Source organism: Apus apus, chromosome 17, assembly GCF_020740795.1.
Source record: "Apus apus isolate bApuApu2 chromosome 17, bApuApu2.pri.cur, whole genome shotgun sequence".
NCBI classification, from domain to species: Eukaryota; Metazoa; Chordata; class Aves; order Apodiformes; family Apodidae; genus Apus; species Apus apus.
In genome coordinates, this window is record NC_067298.1 from 687,853 (window position 1) to 710,099 (window position 22,247).

The window sequence follows — 22,247 nt, forward strand, 5'->3', positions numbered from 1 at the left end:
GAGCAGAGCTGCTCCAGCTCTCTGATTGCTTTCATGGCTTCCTCTGGACTCTCTCCAGGAGCTCCATGTTGTTCTTATATTGGCGGCTCCAGAAATGGACACAGTGATTCACATGGGGTCTCACAAGAGACAAGTGGGAGAATCCCCTCCCTTGACCTGCTGGTCACACCTCTCTTGATACAGCTCAGGACACGGCTGGTTTCTGGGCTGCAAGTTTTCAGCTTCAGGCAGAAAAGGAACGAGTGTCTGACAGCCACTACTGGCAATGATGCATCTTCCTAACTTACCTAGTGTTCTGGTTTGGTTTCATGGGGTTTTTGGTAACGGGGGAAGGGCCACAGGAGTGGCTCTGGTAAGAAGCTGTGAAGCTCCCCCTGCTTCCAAAACCAGCCAAAGAGCCATGAGGGACAACAGATGCACCTCAGCAATTAACATACGAAAGAATCAACATAACACCTGAGCAGAGAAGCACTTAGGGAGAAGAGCTGTGCTGGAAGAGGAGAGCGGCACTGGTCGTTGATGAAGAAGGAGAAGGTGCCCAAGCAGAATTCTCCCTGCAGCCCATGGTGAGGTGGCAGCTGTCCCCCTGCATCCATGGAGGAACGTGGTGGAACATTCACTCAAAGCACCAGAAGGGGTGAACTTGGCCAGTGGACTTGGATTTTGTGGCCAGCGGATTTGCTGCCACTGGACTCTGATTAAGCAGCTTTGGAAGCCCCCGGGCCAGGGGAGCTGTTCCCAAAGCCCCCGTGACTCTGTGGGAAGCCCAGGCTGGAGCAGCTCCAGACCTGGTGGGATGGACTCATGAAGGAGAGGTTCGTGGAGGACTCTTTCCCATGGGGAAGCAGGGCAGGACTGTGAGGAATCCTTCTACCTGAGGAGGAAGGAGCAGCAGGAACCACCAGCCTGTGAACTGACTCTAAACCCCATCCCCATCCCCCTGTGCCGCTGGGGAGAAGGAGGGAGAGAAATGGGGAACAAAGGGATTTGGGTGGGAAGAAGGGAGGGGTGGGGGTAACATACAAGCCCTGCTCTGGATGTGTCTGTGTCCTGTGTGTGTCTGATTAGTGTGAAATTAAATTATTATTTTTTTCCCCAAGTCAAGTCTGTTTTGCCTGGGACCTTAATGGGTGAAGAACCCTCCTTGTCCTTTGTCTTGACCCAGGAGCTTTGTCCTCCTCATCCCAGAGTGTGTGTGTGGGGGGAGCTGAGTGAGCGGCCATGGGGATGTTCCTTTGTTGTCATGTTGTCCCAAACCATGACACGTAGGATCTTCTGAGCAAAGGTAAGTCTGGACATTTCAGTGGTTACGACCACCCCTTTGGTCCAGAAACACCTGAGGATCTGATGAGAACTTAAGCAGAGCAGTCCTCAATAGCCTGAGGTATCAAGGATGGTTTCTCGGGAACACAACTGTGCAGTGTCTGCAGCTTAATTTCATAGAATAACTGATAGTGAGAATGATTGGAAAGCTTCATCCCTTTCAAAAACCCAAATTTCTTCCTAAGGTCAATGATGCCAGACAGTTTATTAAATATTTTTATTGCACATCTGAAGACTGGCTTTTCTGTTGCATTTTTGTTTTGGTCATGTCTTTGGATGACTTTAGGCAGACAAGTTCCGATGCTTTCAATGCCCAACTGCTCTATTTAATCCCTGCTAAGTTTGTTTTTCCCCTTCAGATTTCTTCAAATATTGTTTTGGGAGACTTGTTAAAAACATATTCTTTCTAAAGGTCCCTAGCAACTCTGAGAGCGTTTTTCTTCATCTTTCTACTAACTTCAGAGGACAAACTGCTCAGCTGTCACAATTTTGAAGGATGGATTATGTTAATAGGTTGGATATAGCCAGGCCACGAAACTCCTGAGGTCCCACACCACTTCCCTGCATCTGTATTCTAACAAGGTCTCCCACAAGGCTCTGATAGTCCCCTAGTCCTGCAGAACAGCCAAGTACCTTCAGTCCAGCAGACAGACAGCAAAATTTACTAATTCGTATCTACTAATTAAGGTCCTCTTAAGCAGGCAGATGCTGTTAGCAAACATCCACTGGGACTTGTAGAGCAGAACAGAAAATAGTTCCTGGGCGTTGTGCATGAAACTTTCATTTCCCTTCCTCTGGAGGTGATTTCTATCACTGTCTGACAGGGCCAGATTCACACCCGCCTTTGGCCTTTGTAGATAAGGACATTGATGATTCTTCAGTTCAATTTCACATTGAATGCATGAACATTTTTATGATAAAGGGAGACATAACCAACTTTTAAAAATATCAAACTGGTAAAACTCCACACACCCTAAAAAAACACCATGCACCAGTTTAGATTAGGGGTTGACCTGCTAGAAAGCAGCCCCATGGAGAAGGACCTTGGGGTCCTGGTGTACAACAAGTTATCCATGGGGCAGCAAAGCACCCTTGTGGCCAAGAGATCCAATAGTATCCTGGGATGCATCAAGAACAGTGCGGCCAGCAGGTCAAGGGAGGTTCTCCTCCCCCTCTACTCTGCCCTAGTAAGACCACATCTGGAGTGTTGTGACCAGTTCTGGGCTTCCCAGTTCCAGAGGGACAGGGATGTGCTGGAAAGAGTCCAATGCAGGGTGGGTGTCAAGAATGGGCCAGTCTCTGTTCAGTGGTGCCAAGTGACAACACAGGAAGTGCCACCTCAACATGAGGAGAAACTTCTTTCCTGTGAGGGTGACAGAGCCCTGGGACAGGCTGCCCAGAGGGGTTGTGGAGTCTTCTTTTCTGGAGACTTTCAAGACCCATCTGGATGTCTTCCTTTATGATCTGTTCCAGGTGTTCCTGCTGCAGCAGGGGGGTTGGATTTGATGACCTTCAGAGGTCCCTTCCAACCTCTGTATCATTAAAAAAAAATAATCTACTCCAGCTTCTTACCAAGCTTAAAACAGTGTGAAGTGCAGCAAGTCTGGCACACACTGTCTTTAAAAGTTTTTTCCCTCCCTCTGTTAATGTTTTTTTCTCTTCCAGGGACAGAGAAACAGCTACTACCCTCAAAATAAAAGCACAGAGACACAGCTGCTCAGAACAGCTCTTGGCTATCACCGATCCTGAGCACTACAATAAGAGCAAGAGATGACAGGAAAGTTGAGAAACTCTCATCTGAGCCTGGGCAAGGACTTACGTCCTGCTGCAAGCAGGGAACTAGTACAGTCCTTTGAAGAATGGATAACTTGAGTTTCTAATGGGCTGACACATCACTTTGCCTACAAGGACAGCCTATTATATGGAGAACCCTCAGCCTTGAAATTGTGGTTTGATATGCCATCCCAGCTACACTGTGACTACTCAGAGAGGAGTGAAAAATTTGCCTTATGTTTGTAATAAAGCAATAAGATTTCCTTTAAAATAGCTTTACGATGTTTGTGATTTATGTTTGCTTCCAAAGGGTACAACATTCCACTCCTTAAAAACACCTCTCTTGCCATTCTCTTCAAACATGAATTCCAGTTTGATACAGAGCTGGACAGGAAGCTTACAGCAGATTTGGGGTTTATTTCCATTTTAGAGTTGCCTTGTGTCAGGAAGTGGAACAAAAATGTGTCTCTTCAACCCCTAACTGCAATGTGGGGAGAGAGATCACAAGATGTAGACGTGGGTCAGTGCAAAAATTGACTAAATACCCTGGTTTCCCTTCTCCAGCTCCTTGCCTGAAAGATAAAATCTCTTTCAAGTGTTGAGGGAACATGATAGTTAGTCCTCAACTCGGATATTCGTGTCACTTATTTACCCTCTGTTTTTTAAAACAGCCTTCCAGGTGAGAAGGTGATGTAGCACTATAAAAACTGATCCCAAGTTCTCCAAGGCTGGTTATGGTCTTGCCCAGCAGCAAAGCTGCAGTGAGCAGAATTCAGAGGCCAGCAGCTGTTCCGGGCCAGAAGCAGCACCACCACATTTGGGACTCTCATGCTGTAGCTAATACCACCACTGTTAAAAAGACAGAACAGAACTAGGAAGTAAAAACATTCACAAAATGAGATAAGAAAGGGTAAGAGAAGCCTGAACTGCCATGGCCCCACACATTCTCCCCCAAGCATCCCTAATAATACTTCTCAGAAAATACAAAGGAAGATACAGCACCCAGTAGCTGCTTCCTCAGAGAAAGCTGGAGACCTCAGAAGAGGGGACCAAAGACAGCACCTGACAAGAGCATCCTGAGACACCTTCAGCTCTTCTTCCCTGTCAGTGATTAAGGGTTTGGTGCCCCATCACACAAGTGGCTCTGCGGTGAGGAAAATGAGCTTACTTTCTGTCAGCAGCACCCTGAGGCACAGCAAGCCCAACAGGTGATGTGCTGTGCTAGAAGTCTCAGCAAGCTGCCTCTTGCCACCAGCCAAGATTCAACATCACCTTTCTTACCATACATCTTACAGCCACCCACCCCATCTCAGTCTTGCCACATCTCACCTCAGCAGACTTGGATTTCAACACATGGATGCTCAGTTAGGACCCTACAATCTCCTGGCCTGCCCTGGAGGGAAGAATATAGAGCTCAGTATGGAAAACCAATGATGAGGTTAAACCTGTTATCTCTAGTTCAGGTCCAGCACACAGCAACTTTGCAAACAGATTTCAGAATGCAGAGAACAGAACTGGAGGGAAGGGATTAGACACGTCCCCAGAACGACAATGAACTTGGGAAGAACAGGAGGTTACTAAGACTCATTTACTAAAAGTAATTTTTAGTCATCACAACAACCAGATGTGAAGAACCTCTGTGTCCCAGCATCAGTGTATCAGTGCTTTTCTACCTCCTCCATGCTCAACATCACTGAGTATTTGGCACCAGCCAATGCGGGTGAATCCCTGTAACAAAAAAGGAGGAATCCATCGATTTTACATACAAACCCTAAGATCTTTCTTTAAGTCCTGTGGTCTCCAACTATGAAAGCAGTTTTCCTTTCATTGAAAACACACCACCTACATTACCCATAAGCAAAACTATTATAGTTCCTATTGTAACAAAGCATCAAATTAGTTTCTCCATAAAAAGTCACGTCACAACAGCTTAACTAGTGGAAAGTACTACACTTAAAGTTAAATGGGCTCTATTCAAGTTTAAGCACCACTACAATTCCCTATGATTAGTGATGTACCATAAAACAGTGGGAAGTACCCAACTGGTTATCATTAACCTCAGGTGTCACACAGATGCATCAGTGATCCAGCCCAAACTCTCACAAACTCTTTACTGTTCTACAGTCTCCTCTCTTTTCGTCCACAGGCTGGTGTTCTGAGACAGCTCCGTCCCAATAATAATTTCCAAATGAAAATACTTAGTTATAATGGGAACTATTCTGTAAAAAGCAGTCTACGTCCTAAGCCTGACCAGGAGGAAGCTTTCCTCCCTGCTTATCTGATTTTCTATTCATTTAAAATACCATGTTTTGGAAGGCCACTTTAGAGTTCAATTCACACTGCTAATTTTCTTTGGCAAAACCCCCCATTACCTACAAACATTGGCTGAGAACCCAATTATAGCAACACGACACCCACTCCTGTTACACAGCAACTGGGTAACACAGAATCGTCAAGGCTGGAAAAGACCTTGAAGATCATTCAGGTCTAACCATCCACCCTACAACCCCTAACCTGTCTTATGAAACACCATGTCTACCCCTTTTTTTAACATCTCCAGGGATGGTGCCTCCACCAACACCCTGGGCAGCTTGTTCCAACACAGGGATAGGGACAATGTGGATACTCCAAAACAACAGCAGGTGACAGAGCTACACCAGTAAGATGTCCCGGTGGAATGCAGGAGTTCAAGAGGCAAAGAACACTAAAATTAAGAGGTTCCAGCCCAGTCCCTCAGCTTGCTTGGGGCACTGTCCTGGACTCCCTGCCTGGAATGATCCCTGTCATACCATTCTGGTTCACAGGTTGCTCCTGCTGAATGCTGTGGTGCCAACTGGCATTTCCTGCTTTCTATCCACCTGCTCCACACTACCCCAGCCCCTGAACGCAAGGAAAAGGTAAAGTTCTACTTATCCCTGCAAGCCCAAGGTAAAACTCACTCAGGGAAACATTTGCTGGAGAAAATGAAGCAGAGAAATGAACAGGTCTGTATCAGAGCATCTTCAAAGAGATTTCAGAGCTCAGCCCGGTGTTGGATTTCTCCTAAAGCCAGGGACCATTTCAGAGCCCAGCATCAGTCCTTTCCAGCACTACGTACTTGTGCTACCAGCAGAGACAATAGACCTCTGCAATATAAAAGCAATGAGAAGATTTTCAACATACTAAAAGAAGTAATTCCCAAGTTTCTTCCCCAAAATCATTCTTCACACTATAATTCTCTCACACGGGAAAAAAAAAAAGAAGCAAGCCCATGACAACCAACCAGCAGGACACAAAAATGTTCCTTCCAGCCTGAAAAGTAAGACTTTGCTCTGAAATCTTTGCAAAGGGAGGAAACAGACACTGATTGTCTTTCCCCAGTGCTATGGCCATCTACATTTGGGGATGAACCCCAAGATCAGGCTAATTTTATCAATGATACCTGGTTGTCTTGTGTCTCTGCTTTCTCTAGTTTTAACAGGGTACTAGAAACACAAAGGTCAGAGCTACACAGGAAAAAAAATATTCAGGGAGCTTATGCCAAATGTCTGGTTCAACAAGTGCAAATGCAGAGTCCTGCATCTGAGAAGGAACAACAAAATGCAGCAGTACAGGTTAGAAGGTGATCTGACAGAGAGCAGCTCCATGGAGAAGGATCTTGGGAGTCCTGGTAGGTAAGTTATCCATGGGACAACAATGAGCCCTTGTGGCCAAAAGGCCAATGGTATCTTGAGGTGCACTAGGAGGAATGTGTCTAGCAAGGGAGGTTCTCCTCTCCCTCTACTCAGCCCTGGCAAGACCTCACTTGGAGTATTGTGTCCAGTTGTGGGCTCCCCAGTTCAAGAGGGACAGGGATCTACTTGAGAGTCCAATGGAGGCTACTAGCATGATGAAGGGACTGGAACACCTGTCTGATGAGGAAAGGCTGAGAGACCTGGGGCTGTTCAGTCTGGAGAGGAGAAGACTGAGGGAGGAGGTAATTAATGTCTATAATTACATGAGGGCTGGGAGGCAAGAAGGAAGGAACAACCTCTTGTCACTTGTGCCCTGTGACAGGATGAGGGGCAATGGATTCAAACTGGAGCCCAGGAAGTTCCACCTCAACATGAGGAAGAAGTTCTTTCCTGTGAGGGTGACAGAGCCCTGGGACAGGCTGCCCTGAGAGGTTGTGGAGTCTCCTTCTCTGGAGACTTCCAAGACCTGTCTGGATGCCCTTCTGAGTGACCTGCCCTGGTTTTGGTCCTGCTCTGGCAGGGGGGTTGGACTCAATGATCTTAGAGGTCCCTTCCAACCCCTGACATTCTGTGATTCTGTGAAATGTTACCACATTTTTACATGGCGTCTGCCCAAACTAAACCAAACCCAACCTGCCAGAATCTCTGGCAGTATTTCAGACCAATATTCCTTTCCGCATTTCTGCTGACACCAGGGGGAGACAGATGCAGCAGGGTCAGCCTAGCAGCCATGGGGAAACCTGCAGCCTCTGGTCCCCTAGTCAATCCATCAGGCACCCTGCTTCAGAACTGGGAACCCCGTGGCCTTGCTACCCTGCTGCCAAACTCATCACTTTATCACACCAAAGGTACCCCCTTGAATTCCTACCCCAAGCTTGGAAAAAAGCCATCAAGCCCAGATGTTTCAGACTAAAGATTCTGGACTCAAACCAGCATTTTTCATCGAAACTTGGTTCTATGAGAAGATTTCCAACAAAACTTTGAGATCAAACACCACGGGAGTTCTTTCAGAACAACGCAAAGTACACAGCCAAAAGACACATCTGATAGTGTCCCGGCACTTTGATGCTGGCCGGTTCATATTACAGGATCTTTTTTCAAGTATGTGATTTACTCCCTTCATGCTAAAGTGTTTCTTACAAAGAGTAAAGAGGAATCATGTCTGCTTCCATGCCCAGGACCTGTTCTGTGTTTTGCTAACTCGTTGGAGCACTTATGGTGGAGAATCCCCAGTGCTGCCCCAATGTCATCAATAAAGAAGACCTGCTGAACAGTGACTTGAGTTCAATTTATTTGTTTCAACTCCATTCGTGCTAAAGTGTTTCTTACAAAAGAGTAAAGAGGAATCATGTCTGCTTCCATGCCCAAGACATGTACTACTGCAATCCTGGAAGATTATTCAGATTAGTTCTTGATATCTAACAACAAAAGCAGTTCATTGGGCACAACAAACACATCCCATCCACACCCTGAGGTCAGGTGAGATAGACTATTTTTCACAATACATGGCACAAATAAGAGAAATACCTCTATCAGTGTATTTATTTTGGGATGCATAGGGACAAAACACACTTTAATACATCACCAGTTAAAAAACAAAAAAATAGGCTATTGTAGCAAATTAGGCACAGACCTCTGTTCTGGTTCAATCAGGAGAGGTTTATTCCAGGTGAAAGTTGGTACCGACAAACATTCCCTCTTGAATACCAGGTGAAAATCGTCCAACATAAATGAATAAGCGAAGCTAGGAAGCAAGCAAGGACTCTCCACTGGTTACGCACAGATTATGCTCATAAGATTTATTTCTCCCAAGCCTGCAAAGAAGTTACTTTATTATTTTTTATTTGGAGTAACGATAATTATAGTACAATTGTTTTATCTGGTTTTAGTGATCTTGGGATGCTTTCAGGTATCAACTTCAGCATTTGAAAAGCATCCCACAGTTATGTCACATTAATTACCTCTATGACTGAAACACACCTTTGAGCAAGCAACTGGTCCCCACACTCTTCTTTCTGCTTCCATCTACTGGGATGAGCTGTGTGCGCTCATCCCACCAGCAGGGACCTGTGGGGCCAACTTACACATCTGACCGTAGCCAGACCTACCATTTTTTGGGCATATTACCTGCCATTTCCAGGCCAAATTTAACACCAGATTTTACAGATATCTAAGCAGCATTTAAACAAGCAAGAAAGTCACATTTCCCATTTAAATCCTGCACAAGAGAGATCCATGGGCATGCAAGCACGTTGAGCAACCAGTTCTACCCTGCTTTCTGTTCCTGCTGTGGTCAGAGCACTGCAAGATGCTGCCTCTCATCGTCTGGTTGTGAAGGGAGCCAGTTACTAAAGCAATTCCATATGTTACATCTATTTATTGCAGTAGAGATCAGCACAAAACTGGAACTGCCTGGTGACCAATGACCATGACAGATGCTACAGGCAGGTCAATGTTCCGGGACAGCTCAGTAAGATAGGGGGGCTGGAGCAGCCTCAGCACCAGTTGGGAAGGGATTTTCCCCCACACCACTGGGCATAGATGGTATCAGCTTCACCACTGCACCCATCCAGGCTCTGAGAGAATGAGCACAATCAGCCCAGGCTACTGGAAGGGTTGTCCTGATCTCTACCCAACTCCAACTCAAAACCTGAGTTCTGGTAATTTACAGTCTACTTTGCTCTATCCCTCAGCTCTACACCACTGTGTCCAAACTTTCTTCCACACGTTACCTACGCAGCACTAAAGAAAAAGGCATAACACAGAAGAGGCTAAAATCCCCCAAGTAAAGGCCCAACTCCCACCAGCCCTAGAGGCAAAACCCTAGCACTTAAAACTTTTATAAAAAATTCAGCATCCAACACCTAAAAATTGCCAGACAAATCTGCTCATAGTGCCTTACCTACAAAGTGTTCCAAATGTCTTCAGAAACAACAAAAGCCGCTTGACAATTTGAGTTGTGGTGGGCACCAGATGGTAAACAAGTCAGAACTAGTGATTTTGGGCACAAGAAGACACCACCACTAGGGGATTCTACATCAGCACTGGGGAAGCAGTACATCCTACTCAGTGTCCAAGAGGAGAGACTCAACAGTACTGTGTCCTGTTCTGGAGCCTCCACCACAAGAAGGACATGGAGCTCCTGGAGACAGTCCAGAGGAAGTCACAAATATGATCAGAGGGCTGGAGCAGCTCTGCTCTGGAGACAGGCTGGGAGAGTTGGGGTGTTCGGCCTGGAGAAGAGAAGGCTCCAGGGAGACCTTAGAGCACCTTCCAGTGCCTGAAAGGGCTCCAGGAAAGCTGGGGAGGGGCTTTTTACATGGGCTTGTAGCAAGAGGACTAGGGGTAATGGACTAGGAAGAGGGAAGATTTAGTTTGGACATTAGAAGGAAGTTCTTTGCCCAGGAAAGTTGAGGAAGCCCCATCCCTGGAAGTGTTTAAGGGTAGGTTGGATGGGGCTTGGAGTAGCCTAGTCTAGAGTAGTGTCCCTGCCCATGCAGAAGGGTTAGATCTAAACTATCTTTAAGGTCCCTTCCAACCCAAACCATTCTATGATGCTATGAGATGGAAGCACACTCAGAGGTAATGAGAAAACCATCTGCAAAAGGTGCTCACCAACCTGTTTGGTGGCGAGTAAATCCAGTTCAAAGCACTCTTCAGATTCCAGCAATACCTCATGACAACAACGTGCCCAGAAGCACAGGTTTCTTATTCTCTTTTGTGTTGTAATTGTTCAGGTTTCAACCCTACGAGTATTCTGGGAAATCTATTAAAAGCCTATTAAGCATCCAACAGCCCACTCCTTGGAATCACCATGACGCAACAGCATATGGCTCCTACCAAGCATGACTTTCTTTTAAGTCTCAATATCACCTTCTTCCCAACAATGCCCAGGCAAGCAAGTTACTCAGTGATGCAGGACAGATAACTCAACTATTCTTCTCCCCTATAAATTCTCAAAAAAAAATTTCTTTGAATAGGGGAAGAGAGAGAAGCACTGAAGTCAGAGTCTTCTAAAGCGTAAACTCTCAAGCTGTATTTCATTGCCGCAAATATTTAAAAATGAAACATTATTTTTAGCCTAAGTGGTGCTTACTGATCCGAGAATCAAATATTGCCCAGAGACAGTGATATGTCATCATCTGAAAATGCTGAAGACTACACATCCCATTCACACTGAACACCAGCACACAGGGAGAGAGAGAACAAGGGTCTGGGACCTTGTCTCTAACATGGAATTCAAGCCTTCCCTCATTCAGCCAAAAATCAGAGGAATGGTACTGAGGAGAATGAGCCAGATATAATACTATATATAATATATATTATCTAAGAGGGTAAATAAAATTATACAGAAACTCCCATAACACTTTCCTAGATATTCTAACAAAGACTGCTGTGCACACAACTGATTTCCAGTCTTTCTTTTCTGCAAGCAGCAACTGTAAGGTCAGGACGTAGAACTTCAGCTGCTCACAGACAGGTTATGTGATTCACCAAAAAGGGGCTGTAAAGGAGAACAAACTGGGCTTGTGCCTTCTGCTTCTTTACAATGCATGACAGACAGCCACCCTAAGAAAGGAGGAAAGCAGGCTAGGAAAATAAATCCCCTTTCTATGGTCTCAATTTGAGATTTCTGAACACGAGGAAAAGCAAAATTAACACTGAAAAAAATCATCAGAGTGTTGAAACATCTACAATTACAGCCAGGTTTTGTTTTCTTTTTAAACAGTTTAAATCAAACAGCTGAAGAAGCAGATAGGAAAAAGAACTCTTTTGCTAACAGATAGGGCTTATATCTCTAACCAGAGCTCTCCATTAGCCCTGCTAGAAAACCTAAAGAAGAGACTTAAAAAACAAGATGTTTTAAAATCATAATTCTTACTGAGAAATCCTGAAAGGCTTAAAAGAAGTTAGAAACTCATTTTTCCTCAGTGGTAATTTCTCCAGCATTTCTGATCACCATGAAGACAGATGAAGGAAGACAGCTTTCCCCCTCCCCAATGCCGTGTGGGTGAGGTAGGGATTGACTAACTGTGGAAAAATCCACATAATTGAGAAGACAAATGTTGAGCAGTTACTTTACGGCTTGAACTATTCAAGGAAAAACGCTAACAGTGCCAAGAGGCCAGACAGACTCATTGTGTGGAAGTGTGAGCATGGAGGAGCTCGGGCAGACTTCAGAAGTGCAACCCGTTTATCCTCATCCAGCCTTGCTGGTTTATCTGTTTCTGTAAGCTCTGCAACAAGCTGTGAAAAAATACTGCAAGCAAAAGCTTCATCTCCCAGTATTATGTGTACACAGACCATAACAAAAATACACATAGAGGCTCAGCAGCATGACCTGCTATTAAGGCCATTTGCTGCTCCCCATAAGAAGGACCTATTAAACGACTCAGGCTCAAGATTCAAGATTGGATGTCTGCTTCCAGATGACTTTTTTAAAAACTAAAGTATTAAAGTTGCAGCCAAAAGATCTCGGCCACTTCAGAACAATGTTGGTTTTTCCACGTTAAGACTCTCCAGTGGTCTCAGGAGCTACAATACCCCATTACGTTCACATTAAGACACACAGAAGTTAAAGGGAGATGGAAAGGGACCCTGAAGGGGAACTAGTTGAGCAAGAAAGCTGGAATACTGATGAGCAGTTTCAAAAGTGAGGATTAGACATTCAGAAGGGGAGATTAAAAACCAACTCAATACTAGCAGCAGAATAAGGAGCCTGAAGAAAGCCAAGTTGTAGAAGAGATGGGAAAGAAAGAGCTAGAAAAGTTCACAATAGAAAATAAGTTGTCTAGTCCACGTCCTGCTCTAAACCCGGCTCAAGCTGTCAGGAACAATACAGGTTCTTAAAGACATCCCAAAGCAGGGACTTCCCAATCTCATGACACAGGCCACTTCACTGCTGTTGGAACTGCTGTTCACTCCTCCTTTTGAACTCAACTCAGTCCCATTACCAAAAGCTTCTCCCTCCCCCCTCAAAACAGCTTTTTTCTTCTTCAAGAAGTGTTACCATCTCAGCATTCCCTTCTTTACACTCAGCTATTCCAGCAGTCCATCTTCCATCACACCTCACTGTGAAATCACACTTCTGCTGACCCTCTGGGCCCTCTCCCCAGGACCATGTTACCTTGGAAGAATTCTGGCCCAACCTGAATGCTGTCCCCTCCTCAGTGCAAAGCACCATGAAGGATGACATACTCCCCAGCCAATGCTGGCTTTTACAGAGCCTTTTCCACAATATTATACTATTTGTTCATGTTTACAAGTTGATCTTTTACACTATAATCATATTTCATGTGATTAAAACCTCACAAAGGAGTCATCCTTTGCAAGAAGCCTAACTGAATTTCACCCTAGCTTCTCAAGACTGTTTGGAGGAGGTCTGGCATGGCTCTCAACACAGTTGCAGTCTTTCCCACCTCTGGATTACACAGTTTGCTTCCTCCTGTGTAGTCCTTCATCATCCATGTCCTTAACACCAACGCTGAACAGAATTGAACAGACCTGCTTCCAACTGTGAATGGTCATTTCTTAATTTCTGAGTATAATTAGCCAATCAACACCCCATCTATTTAAGATTGCTCATTTGAACCCATGCTTCCATAGACTGCTTATAAGAAAGCCTCATGAGACACCATCAAAGCCATTAAGTCAAAATAACCCCTAATTCTGCTCCTCTACTCATGAAGCTCTTCCACAAACCCAACTCATTTGATACAACTGACTCCTAACAAGGACTTATGTGAGAGCCACTGCAGCCCTGTCATCAATATTACAAACATCTTGCTGTACCACAGTTCTTCCAGCGGAGTTTGACTGTTAGAAACCCATCCCACCAGAGCCTGAGAGGGAGCACAGAGATGCTTATGCCTTATTTTTCCCTCTGCTGTCAGCAGCTGCCCATGAAGCCCATGGGCAGGACACCTCACACCTCTCATGCTGCTCCACATCAGCCAACACCGGTAAAATTACCCTGTCAGCCCACATTGCAGAAGTCCCCATGTTCTCATCTGGCTGCTAACCCAGGCCTGGAGTCAGATCCACATTGCAGCAGCTTCCATGTTTTTTTTCAGGTTGTTTTGGGTTTTTGGGTTTTTTTTAAGAACACCAGGAAATTTTACAGATAAACAAACACTGGAAACACCGAAGCAGCAAAGTCATATACTTAAAAGGTTGGGAAATGCTATAAATAACACTATTTTGTGTAGATACATTTTTCAATCCAATGCAAACTCAGTGTGACTTCGGTTTCAGAGCACAACTCTTTCAGCAGGGACCACAGGCAGGGCTTACTTCCCTGACAGATACAGAGTATTTTGTTTTATCCTCACCATCCAGCACAGGCTGCATTCCTTATGCACAACACTCCAGTTCTGCTCTGAGGAGTTGAAAGCTTCCTCCCAGACCTCCCAACCATGGCCCTCCTGACAGTAAATTTGAGTGTATTTTGATTTTGACAGCTCCCTTGGGACATGGAACACTGTCATCCCCAAGGCAGAAGGAAAAAATAAGGAAATTAATAGTTAGAGTCTATTTTGAATGTTGAGTAAAAGAGGGTATGAACCTCTTTAAGAAGCCACATATAAACCAAACTTTAACCTTTCAAACAGTATTTCATACGTTTTCATTTATGTCAGGGCCATGGTTTAGTGCTGGACTTGGCAGTGCTAGAACTGGTTGGACTCCATGATCTTAAAGGTTTTTGCCAACCTAAACCATTCTATGATTCTATATTGCCCTTCACAGGGGACAGACGAGATGATCCTTAAAGGTCCCTTGTAACCCAACACACTCCAGATTCATTACATCCAGAGAACCCGTTCCTATGAAGTGCCAACACTCCAAACCTCTGCAAACCACACCCTAGGATGCCAGGTCAGATGCACAGAAGGGAACTGCTTTTGAAAAGCTTTGGTTAAGATGGGTTAACCAGCATAACACAGAGCTCCTGGGCAAGAGCAGAGAGAGTTGTATGCTCTAAAATAACATTTAGCTGCTGCTGCTGCCGCCACAAAAACCTCTAACAACCCTGCCTTACTCACTAAACATTTTCCCACACCTGGAAGAAACAAGGCAGAGACCTTACAAAGATGTTGTCACCACATATGCTCATTCAACCCCAGAAGAGATGGAGTCCTATGCACAAAACGAAGCAGGACCAGCAGAAACCACTGTGCAATTGTTTTAAGCCTAGAAATACATGCAAGAAGTGACATCTAACATCAATTTTGGCATTCCCAAACTTAGGAGTGTTCATATTTAGAAGGCTCATGACAAAAAGCAACATTTCAGCATGGGTGTTAATTTTTCTCCTAAGAAGGGTTAACAGTTAAAAAGCACACAATAAAGACAGAACACTTCCCTAATAAAACTGGAGTTGTTTCTATCTCTTACAATAAGTGCAGGAAGCAAAATAAAAAGTCTTTCTGCATAGGAGGAGGTCAGCCAGGTTATGGATGGCCATTTTGCAGCTGAATATTAAAAGCATATGCTGCTCTGTAGAAGTTTTTAGAAAACCTGAACCTACTGGTGCTCAGCCTTTCTCAAGGAATGCTGAACACCTTCTATCCCAGAGACCAGAGGACTTGAGCCAACTCAGGAGGGGGCCCAAGCAGTGTAGGCTCATAACTCTATATGATGAATATATATATTGTTTAGACAAGACAACAAACATTTTTTAAAATCTAAAATTTAATCCTGAATCATGTCTTATTTATAAACTAATCCTAACAATGAGGTAATATATCCACAGCCCCATTGCTTTCTGTCTCATAACTCATAGATTCTCTGTACACAACGCTAATTAGTTTGTGCTATAGCAAAAGTGGTCTTCATAAACAGAAATGTGAAACTACTTCAGGGTTTCTTTTTGATTATGAAATAGCCATGTAAAATAATCCTTAGGATAAGCATTTTACTGTACATAAATTGGCTGGGCTGTCTGCACCAGAAGCAATGAGATTCTGACTGAACACTGCCCTAGGAGAGATCACAGAATCATTTGGGTTGGAAGGGACCTTACAGACCATCCAGTTCCAAGTCCCCCTGCATGTGCAGGGACACGTCCCACCAGACCAGGTTGTTCAGAGCCCCATCCAACCTGCCCTTCAACACTTCCAGGGATGGGGCAGCCACAGCTTCTCTGAGCAACCTGGGTCAGTGTCTCACCACCTTCACAAATTTCTTCTTAATGTCCAACTAAATCTCCCCTCTTCCAGTTTTAATCCACCCCGCCTTGTCCTCTCCCTCCCTGCCCTTGTCCCAAGTCCCTCCCCAGCTTTACTGCAGCCCCTTCAGGCAGTGGAAGGCCCTGCTGCACTACAACTCCTGATGCTGCTTGCAGCAAGTCTCTGCATCATCAAAAGTGCTTTCACTCACTCTGATTTTACAAGAACATTTCTCTATGTGGATAGAGAGCATCAGCTAGAACAGGGCTGCTATCTCAGGTGGTGTCTCTAAGTTGCATTTTGATGACAGCATGGCAGGTTAGCAACAATTGTGTAGTAGGAAAGTTCCAGGCTTTGACCACAGCACTGGCACCAAAGAGCTGAGTCCACCTCGGGGGCTTGTGGGCCACCCACTATGAGCAGAGGTAACACAGCAACCCTTATTTTGCAAAGCTATCAAAAATTAAAACAAAAAAATAATTAAAGATAATCCTTCAATCCTTGGTTGGTTTTAGAATTTTGACTTTGACAAGAAATTAAAAATGTTACATAACCATGTAATTAAAGTATCATTATGACAGATTGTTTACTTAAACTGAACCATTTTGGTTAAGAAAATCCTGCATATTCACTCAGCATTCACTTGAGAAGTGACAGGATGTAAACACTGGTCTGGTTTTGCAGCTTGCCCAGTTCTGAACATATTTATGCTCTGACAGAGATTTTATAGGCGCCAGAAGCAAAAGAATCCACCCTCCATGGCACAAACCAATGGGAGCAACGTGGGAAAAATGCCAAACACTGCAAATGTTGCAAGCTACCAATACTTGCCATCCATCCCAGAGTACTGTTCTCATGCAAGCCTGCCACAATGAGAAGACAACATCTCTATCAGGGTAAAACAAACAGCATTCACAATTTCTGAAAGCATTCTTCCAGAATTATTGCACTAGATGAGATTGCCTCACCAACAGGGCCAGGGGCCATTTACACTATTTTCTTTCTTGAGTTTTTTTTGGGGTTGTTTTTTGTTGTTTGGGTTTTTTTTGTAATAGATGAAAGGATTACAGAAGGCTTTCTGGGGCCAAATTTGGAATTAATGATGGGAAAATTCTCTTGCTAATCCTACATCTCTCCCAGTGCTAGCAGACTCCTGAGGCTGGAAAAAAACAATGTCTCCTGGTAACCTGCTTCTACTTTGCTCATCAGTGCAAACTACTACACTCAGGAGGTTTGAGAAGGACAACCAGCTTCAAGCAGAGCCATAAAACCTCAAGGCCAGAGCTATACTGAGAATCTGAGTAAAAAACTACATGAGACTCCAATTAAAACTTGGATGCATCACAATGAAATCAAAAGACGGGAACCCGCAACATTGCAAGGACATGGAGCTCCTGGAGCAACTCCAGAGGAGGCCACAAAGATGATCCGAGGGCTGGAGCAGCTCTGCTCTGGAGACAGGCTGGGAGAGTTGGGGTGTTCAGCCTGGAGAAGAGAAGGCTCCAGGGAGAACTTAGAGCACCTTCCAGTGCTTGAAGGGGCTCCAGGAAAGCTGGGGAGGGGCTTGGGACAATGCTTGTAGTGAGAGGACAAGGGGGAACGGATTAAAACTGGAAGAGAGGGGATTTAGGCTGGACATTAGGAGGAAATTATTTAGTGTGAGGGTGGTGAGACCCTGGCCCAGGTTGCCCAGGGAAGCTGTGGCTGCCCCATCCCTGGAAGTATTCAAGGGCAGGTTGGATGGGGCTTGGAGCAACCTGGGCTGGTGGGAGGTGTCCCTGCCCATGCAGGGTGCTGGAACGAGATGATCTTTAAGGTCTCTTCCAACCCAAACCAGCCTGGGATTCTATCATCTACTCAGGACAGATGTCTGCCAGTCAGTCCCCTCCAGCCCAGTCTGTTCATGTTAGCACTGGTGGAGAAAAAGGAGCTTTTGTGTGATATGTTGTGTCCTGGCCCAAGGTGGAGGTGTCAGGCAGGCTGGAGGGACCACACCTGAGCAGACCCTGCTGGTGTCTGCTGACCACAGAGGAACCTCGGAGAGATGGGCTGAAAGCTCTTTGGGTGCTGCAGGGATGTGGAGCTCCACAAGGCTGGTGTCACCCAGCCTGTCCCAGGAGAAGGACTTACTCTTCTGGAGAGCTCAGCAGCTACCACAGCCAGGTCAGCATGCAGGATGTCCGCTTACAAACCTCAAACCTTGCTCTTCAGCCCTGCCTGTCAGCCCACCAGAGGAGTAAAAATAAATACCACCAAGTAACCACCCCCCTAAAAGCAAAGTTTAACCATCTTTCAGTCATTTAACAAACACAAAAGAATTTACACATACCAACTCCACTCAAGAAGTAAACTTTGCATACCTAATCGTGATGCCTCCGATACTTGTGCATCTGCAAATGCACAGCTACACCAACTGGCACATCAGGGAAAATGCCTCCAGCCACCTCCAAGAGCTGGGAAGTGCAAATTCCTCAGCTGAAGGGAGAGCTGGAGCTGCCAGGGAAGGGAAAAAGCAGGTCTGAACAACAGATTGTCTGGAAAATAAGTACAGCTCCCCAGATCCCTAAAGTCAGTTTCATTAACTATCAGACACTTCCAGCTACTTCTAAATTAAGCCATATATTTTATCATAATGCCAGAAAAAGCTAAAAGCATCTCATCAGCTGCAGAAGGTGGGAATGTCCAAAGCAGGTGAGGGAAGTGTAAGTCAAGCTGCCCACAGAAACCAGCAATTTGATGGAAAACTTTACTCAGATAAAAAGAAATATTGATGCAGTACTTAATGAAGATGAACTTCCCCACAAGGCAGACAATGCCATTATCACTCAGCACTAGGAAGGAGAGAGAATTCAATGAGGAGAAATTACAGGGCAGTTATCCTCATCATCCTGACCATGCCACAGTGACACGAGATGGGCAGAGCGCCCGAGGAAAGTCTGCAGGTTCTTAAGCACAGGGCATAAAATAAGATGTGCAGAAGGAAAGTAGCCACTGGAAAGCACTGCTATGGATTTCAGTTTTCCGGTGTGCCAAGTGGCAACGCAACACCCAACAATAGCACCCTGTATCCACACTCACACACACAAAAAGGATTGCATAAAGTCAGAGAAAACAAGGGAGTTCCATTTGCTCAGCAGTGATGAAGCCAACAGCTGAATGACCTAGTCCCCCACCTGTAAGAGTCAGACTACCTCCCACCTCTTTCAAGCTGCCCAAAGATCTACAAATGACATTTTCCACAGCTGGCACGTTTTATTCTCATGATTCTGGGCCAGTGAGAATCAGAAGCAACTCTGCATTTTCTCGTCCCCCAGGATGTGGCCCACAGACAGTACAGGCAGTCTTCACCACTTCTTATTCTGACTTTCCATCTTTTGAGGAAGAGCTGTTTTGCAGCTCAAAAAAGAGAACATGAGAACACTTGGAATTTTGCTCTGGGCTTTGTAACTACCTGTAAGACAAGCAAGTCAAACAAAACTGGTATTATTTGCACTATTTGTAAAAAAGAGGGTTAAGTGCATTCCCAATTTCACAGATGTTTCAAGGCTTTGTTGCTAGAAAAAGTCTGGCACAATCATGCTGAAATGAGATGGTACAATACACATTACCTTAAGGGTCCTGAAAACATAAGGACTTGGGGAACCTTTCCCTACCCCCAACAGAGGGAAATGGGACTCTGATCATGTATTTTCCTGATGAGGAACCAAGGTTTCACAGAGAATGAGTAAACATGCTCATGCTTCCCACCTGTTTTCTATTTAGAGCAAAAAAAAGCAATTACTATGACTTTTTAAACAACAGCTAATAGAAGGAACTTATGAAATCAAGATTTCTAATTGAAAATGTCTTTACTCACATGAGACAGAGGATCAAAATATGACAAGACCACTAAGCACAGTTTCTGCCAGCTGAGGAAACCATTTCTTAACAACCTCAAGATTAATAAACAAGACATGTTCTAGACATCTCACATCCCACCTGGATTTAGCCATGTGTGCAAGGCCCTCCTCTCCCTTTACTCCCAGTAGGAAGGGAGCTCCCAGGTAGTGCTTCATGTTACATGATTGTTAAGATGGGAACCCCCTCACTCTGAGCAGAGAAAAACAAGGGGGGCCTGGAAGATGCCCATTTAAGCGTAAAGAGCATTTACCTCCTCAGTGGTTAAGTACAACACAACCCAAGGATAAACCATATGGCACAAGCCTTTGTGCAAGGGAGAAAGCTGGCAGGGTTCCAAGGCTCTAATTGAACTATTACCATAATGTAAGAAATGAAAAAGTCAGAAAGGCTGGAGAATCTTCTCTCCTAGGGACAGTTTATGTCATGCAAACAATTAAGTGAGTAACAAAGCATATTTAACCGGAGAGCAATTCCACCATTTGGATACTGGTTCATTTAAAGAAAATAGGTACTCTTCTAGTTCAATATTGCACTTAATTTGATCCTGCATTCAATGCCATGAAACCTTCAAAATCCTAATCATTTGCAGCAAACAATATAAAGCTTCTCCTTTAATCACTGGCTCAAGACTTTTCCATTTAATTAATACGGAAAGACAGAATAAGAATGCTCAAGTGAGACCCAGCAACACACAAGAGCTTACCAGAAAAAACATCACAAAACTGAAAAATGCAAAAGATCAAGTACCAAATTAATCTTCTATTTCATACAAAGAAGCACCAATCTTTTCTTTCAAAAGGCAGGCTTCATAAAAACATACCAAGTGTTATACATTGTACAGGCATGACAGGGTGTGTAGTGAAACGCAATAAAACAATCAGGTCTTGAACAGGTAGAATCTGCAGTCATTGTTTGTACATAAAACTTTACAGTAGTGTCTTACTACTTCCTACGTAAAAAGCAGGACAGTTGTATGAGGAGTGAAGAAAGGAAATCACAATCTTGCATAAAAATGAGGCAAAATGAGTCTCTTGTTCTTACCATTCTGTTCATCCAGTTCATTCCCAATTTCCTGCCCCATTTGTTTTTGCCGGGATATGATTGAAGAAAGAGCATCAAGTCCAGCATCTTGCTCTGCACCAGAAAAACCAATAAAATCATGTTAAAAATGACTGATATGCCAGGCTGTGTGCCATAAGAGACGTAGAAGTGAAGAAAAAAGATTTCTGCTTAAAGAGTTAAAATGTATTAAGAAAAAGACATCAACATAACATGAAAACAAATCCTTATGGCAACAGCGCTCTTCAAATAATGTCAATGATGGGTAATTAATTTGTCTGCTCTGGCTGGGATATTTAGCTGAGGGTCCCCCCAAAAAATAATAAATCAAAGTATTCAACATTCAGCTGTTACTCAATCATAAATGCACGAGATTTTCTGGCACACAGATATGCCTGATTAGCCCTTTTAAATTTTCCAATAAAATTTTAAGATTAACAAAAGACAAACAGGTGATGCAAACACTAAAGAATTCCAACAGATTTTTCAAGCTGCAAGAGGACACAGAGCACATGGGAGAGAGCCTAGGACAGAAGGGGCAGCTGCAGTTTGATGTGCCCACATAGGACTCCTTTAACAAGAACCACATCACCTCTGCTATTCCAGTTTGCAGATGCCACATGGTCCTTTGTAAGCAATTTAACCAAAACGTGCAGCTCTCCTTGCCCAAAGGTGTCAAGAAGCAGAACATAGACACTGGAGGCTGGACCATCAGTGGTCTGACAAATGGCAAAGCAGTGATGTTGCTCAGAACAAGGCTGCCAGCTGGCTGCTGTCCTGGAGCCAAAGCTTGTCTAGGATGACCAGAATCCCTTCCCTCCAACAGGCTGAAAATCTGCTCCCCCATATCTCTTTCAGCCCCCCAAGGCAGGTGTACATCCATCATGTAATCAAAAACTGAGCTTGAGATTTCTTCTGGAGCATCCAGAGCCTGTGCCATTTTCCTCAACTGTAGACCTAAATGTTGTTTCACAGGCAGCCTGAGGGGGGACCTTATCTGAAGACTGGTTCCATTTGATCACCTCCAGTATTTTAACTGCATAGAAATTACCTCATTAACCACCTGATGTCCTCAGCCTGAGGTTTTCCAACACTTCCAAGCTCAGAGATTCCTTATGGATGCTGAGGGAAAAAAATCTAAAGGCCCATTTTAGAACAGTTAGTTCTTGCCTCGTTCCAACTCAAGAAGACACCTAACATCTCCCAGCCTGAAGCATGGCAGTAACACTACTGTCCTCAGAGCAATCCAGGAGATCTCCACTGCAAACTAACACTGTGACTATGGTCAACATCAGGGGTGCTCCCTAGGGTC

General features: G+C 44.5%; 1 protein-coding gene across 5 annotated transcripts in view; it reads right to left on the reverse strand.

Annotated features, from left to right (window-relative positions):
• STX8 (syntaxin 8) overlaps positions 1–22,247 on the reverse strand; it is a 115,921-nt gene that overhangs the window by 76,277 nt on the left and 17,397 nt on the right. For 3 of the 5 annotated variants that reach the window (XR_007891105.1, XM_051634786.1, XM_051634785.1), the window contains exon 6: positions 20,918–21,010. Coding sequence is in view for 4 of the 5 variants with exons in the window: in XM_051634786.1 (XP_051490746.1) it covers positions 20,918–21,010 (93 nt within the window). In the remaining variant the exon portion in view is untranslated. Of the gene's footprint in view, positions 1–4,757; positions 4,825–19,208; positions 19,428–20,917; positions 21,011–22,247 lie in introns of those variants that run through there. The other 2 variants (XM_051634788.1, XM_051634787.1) reach the window with 2 other exon arrangements.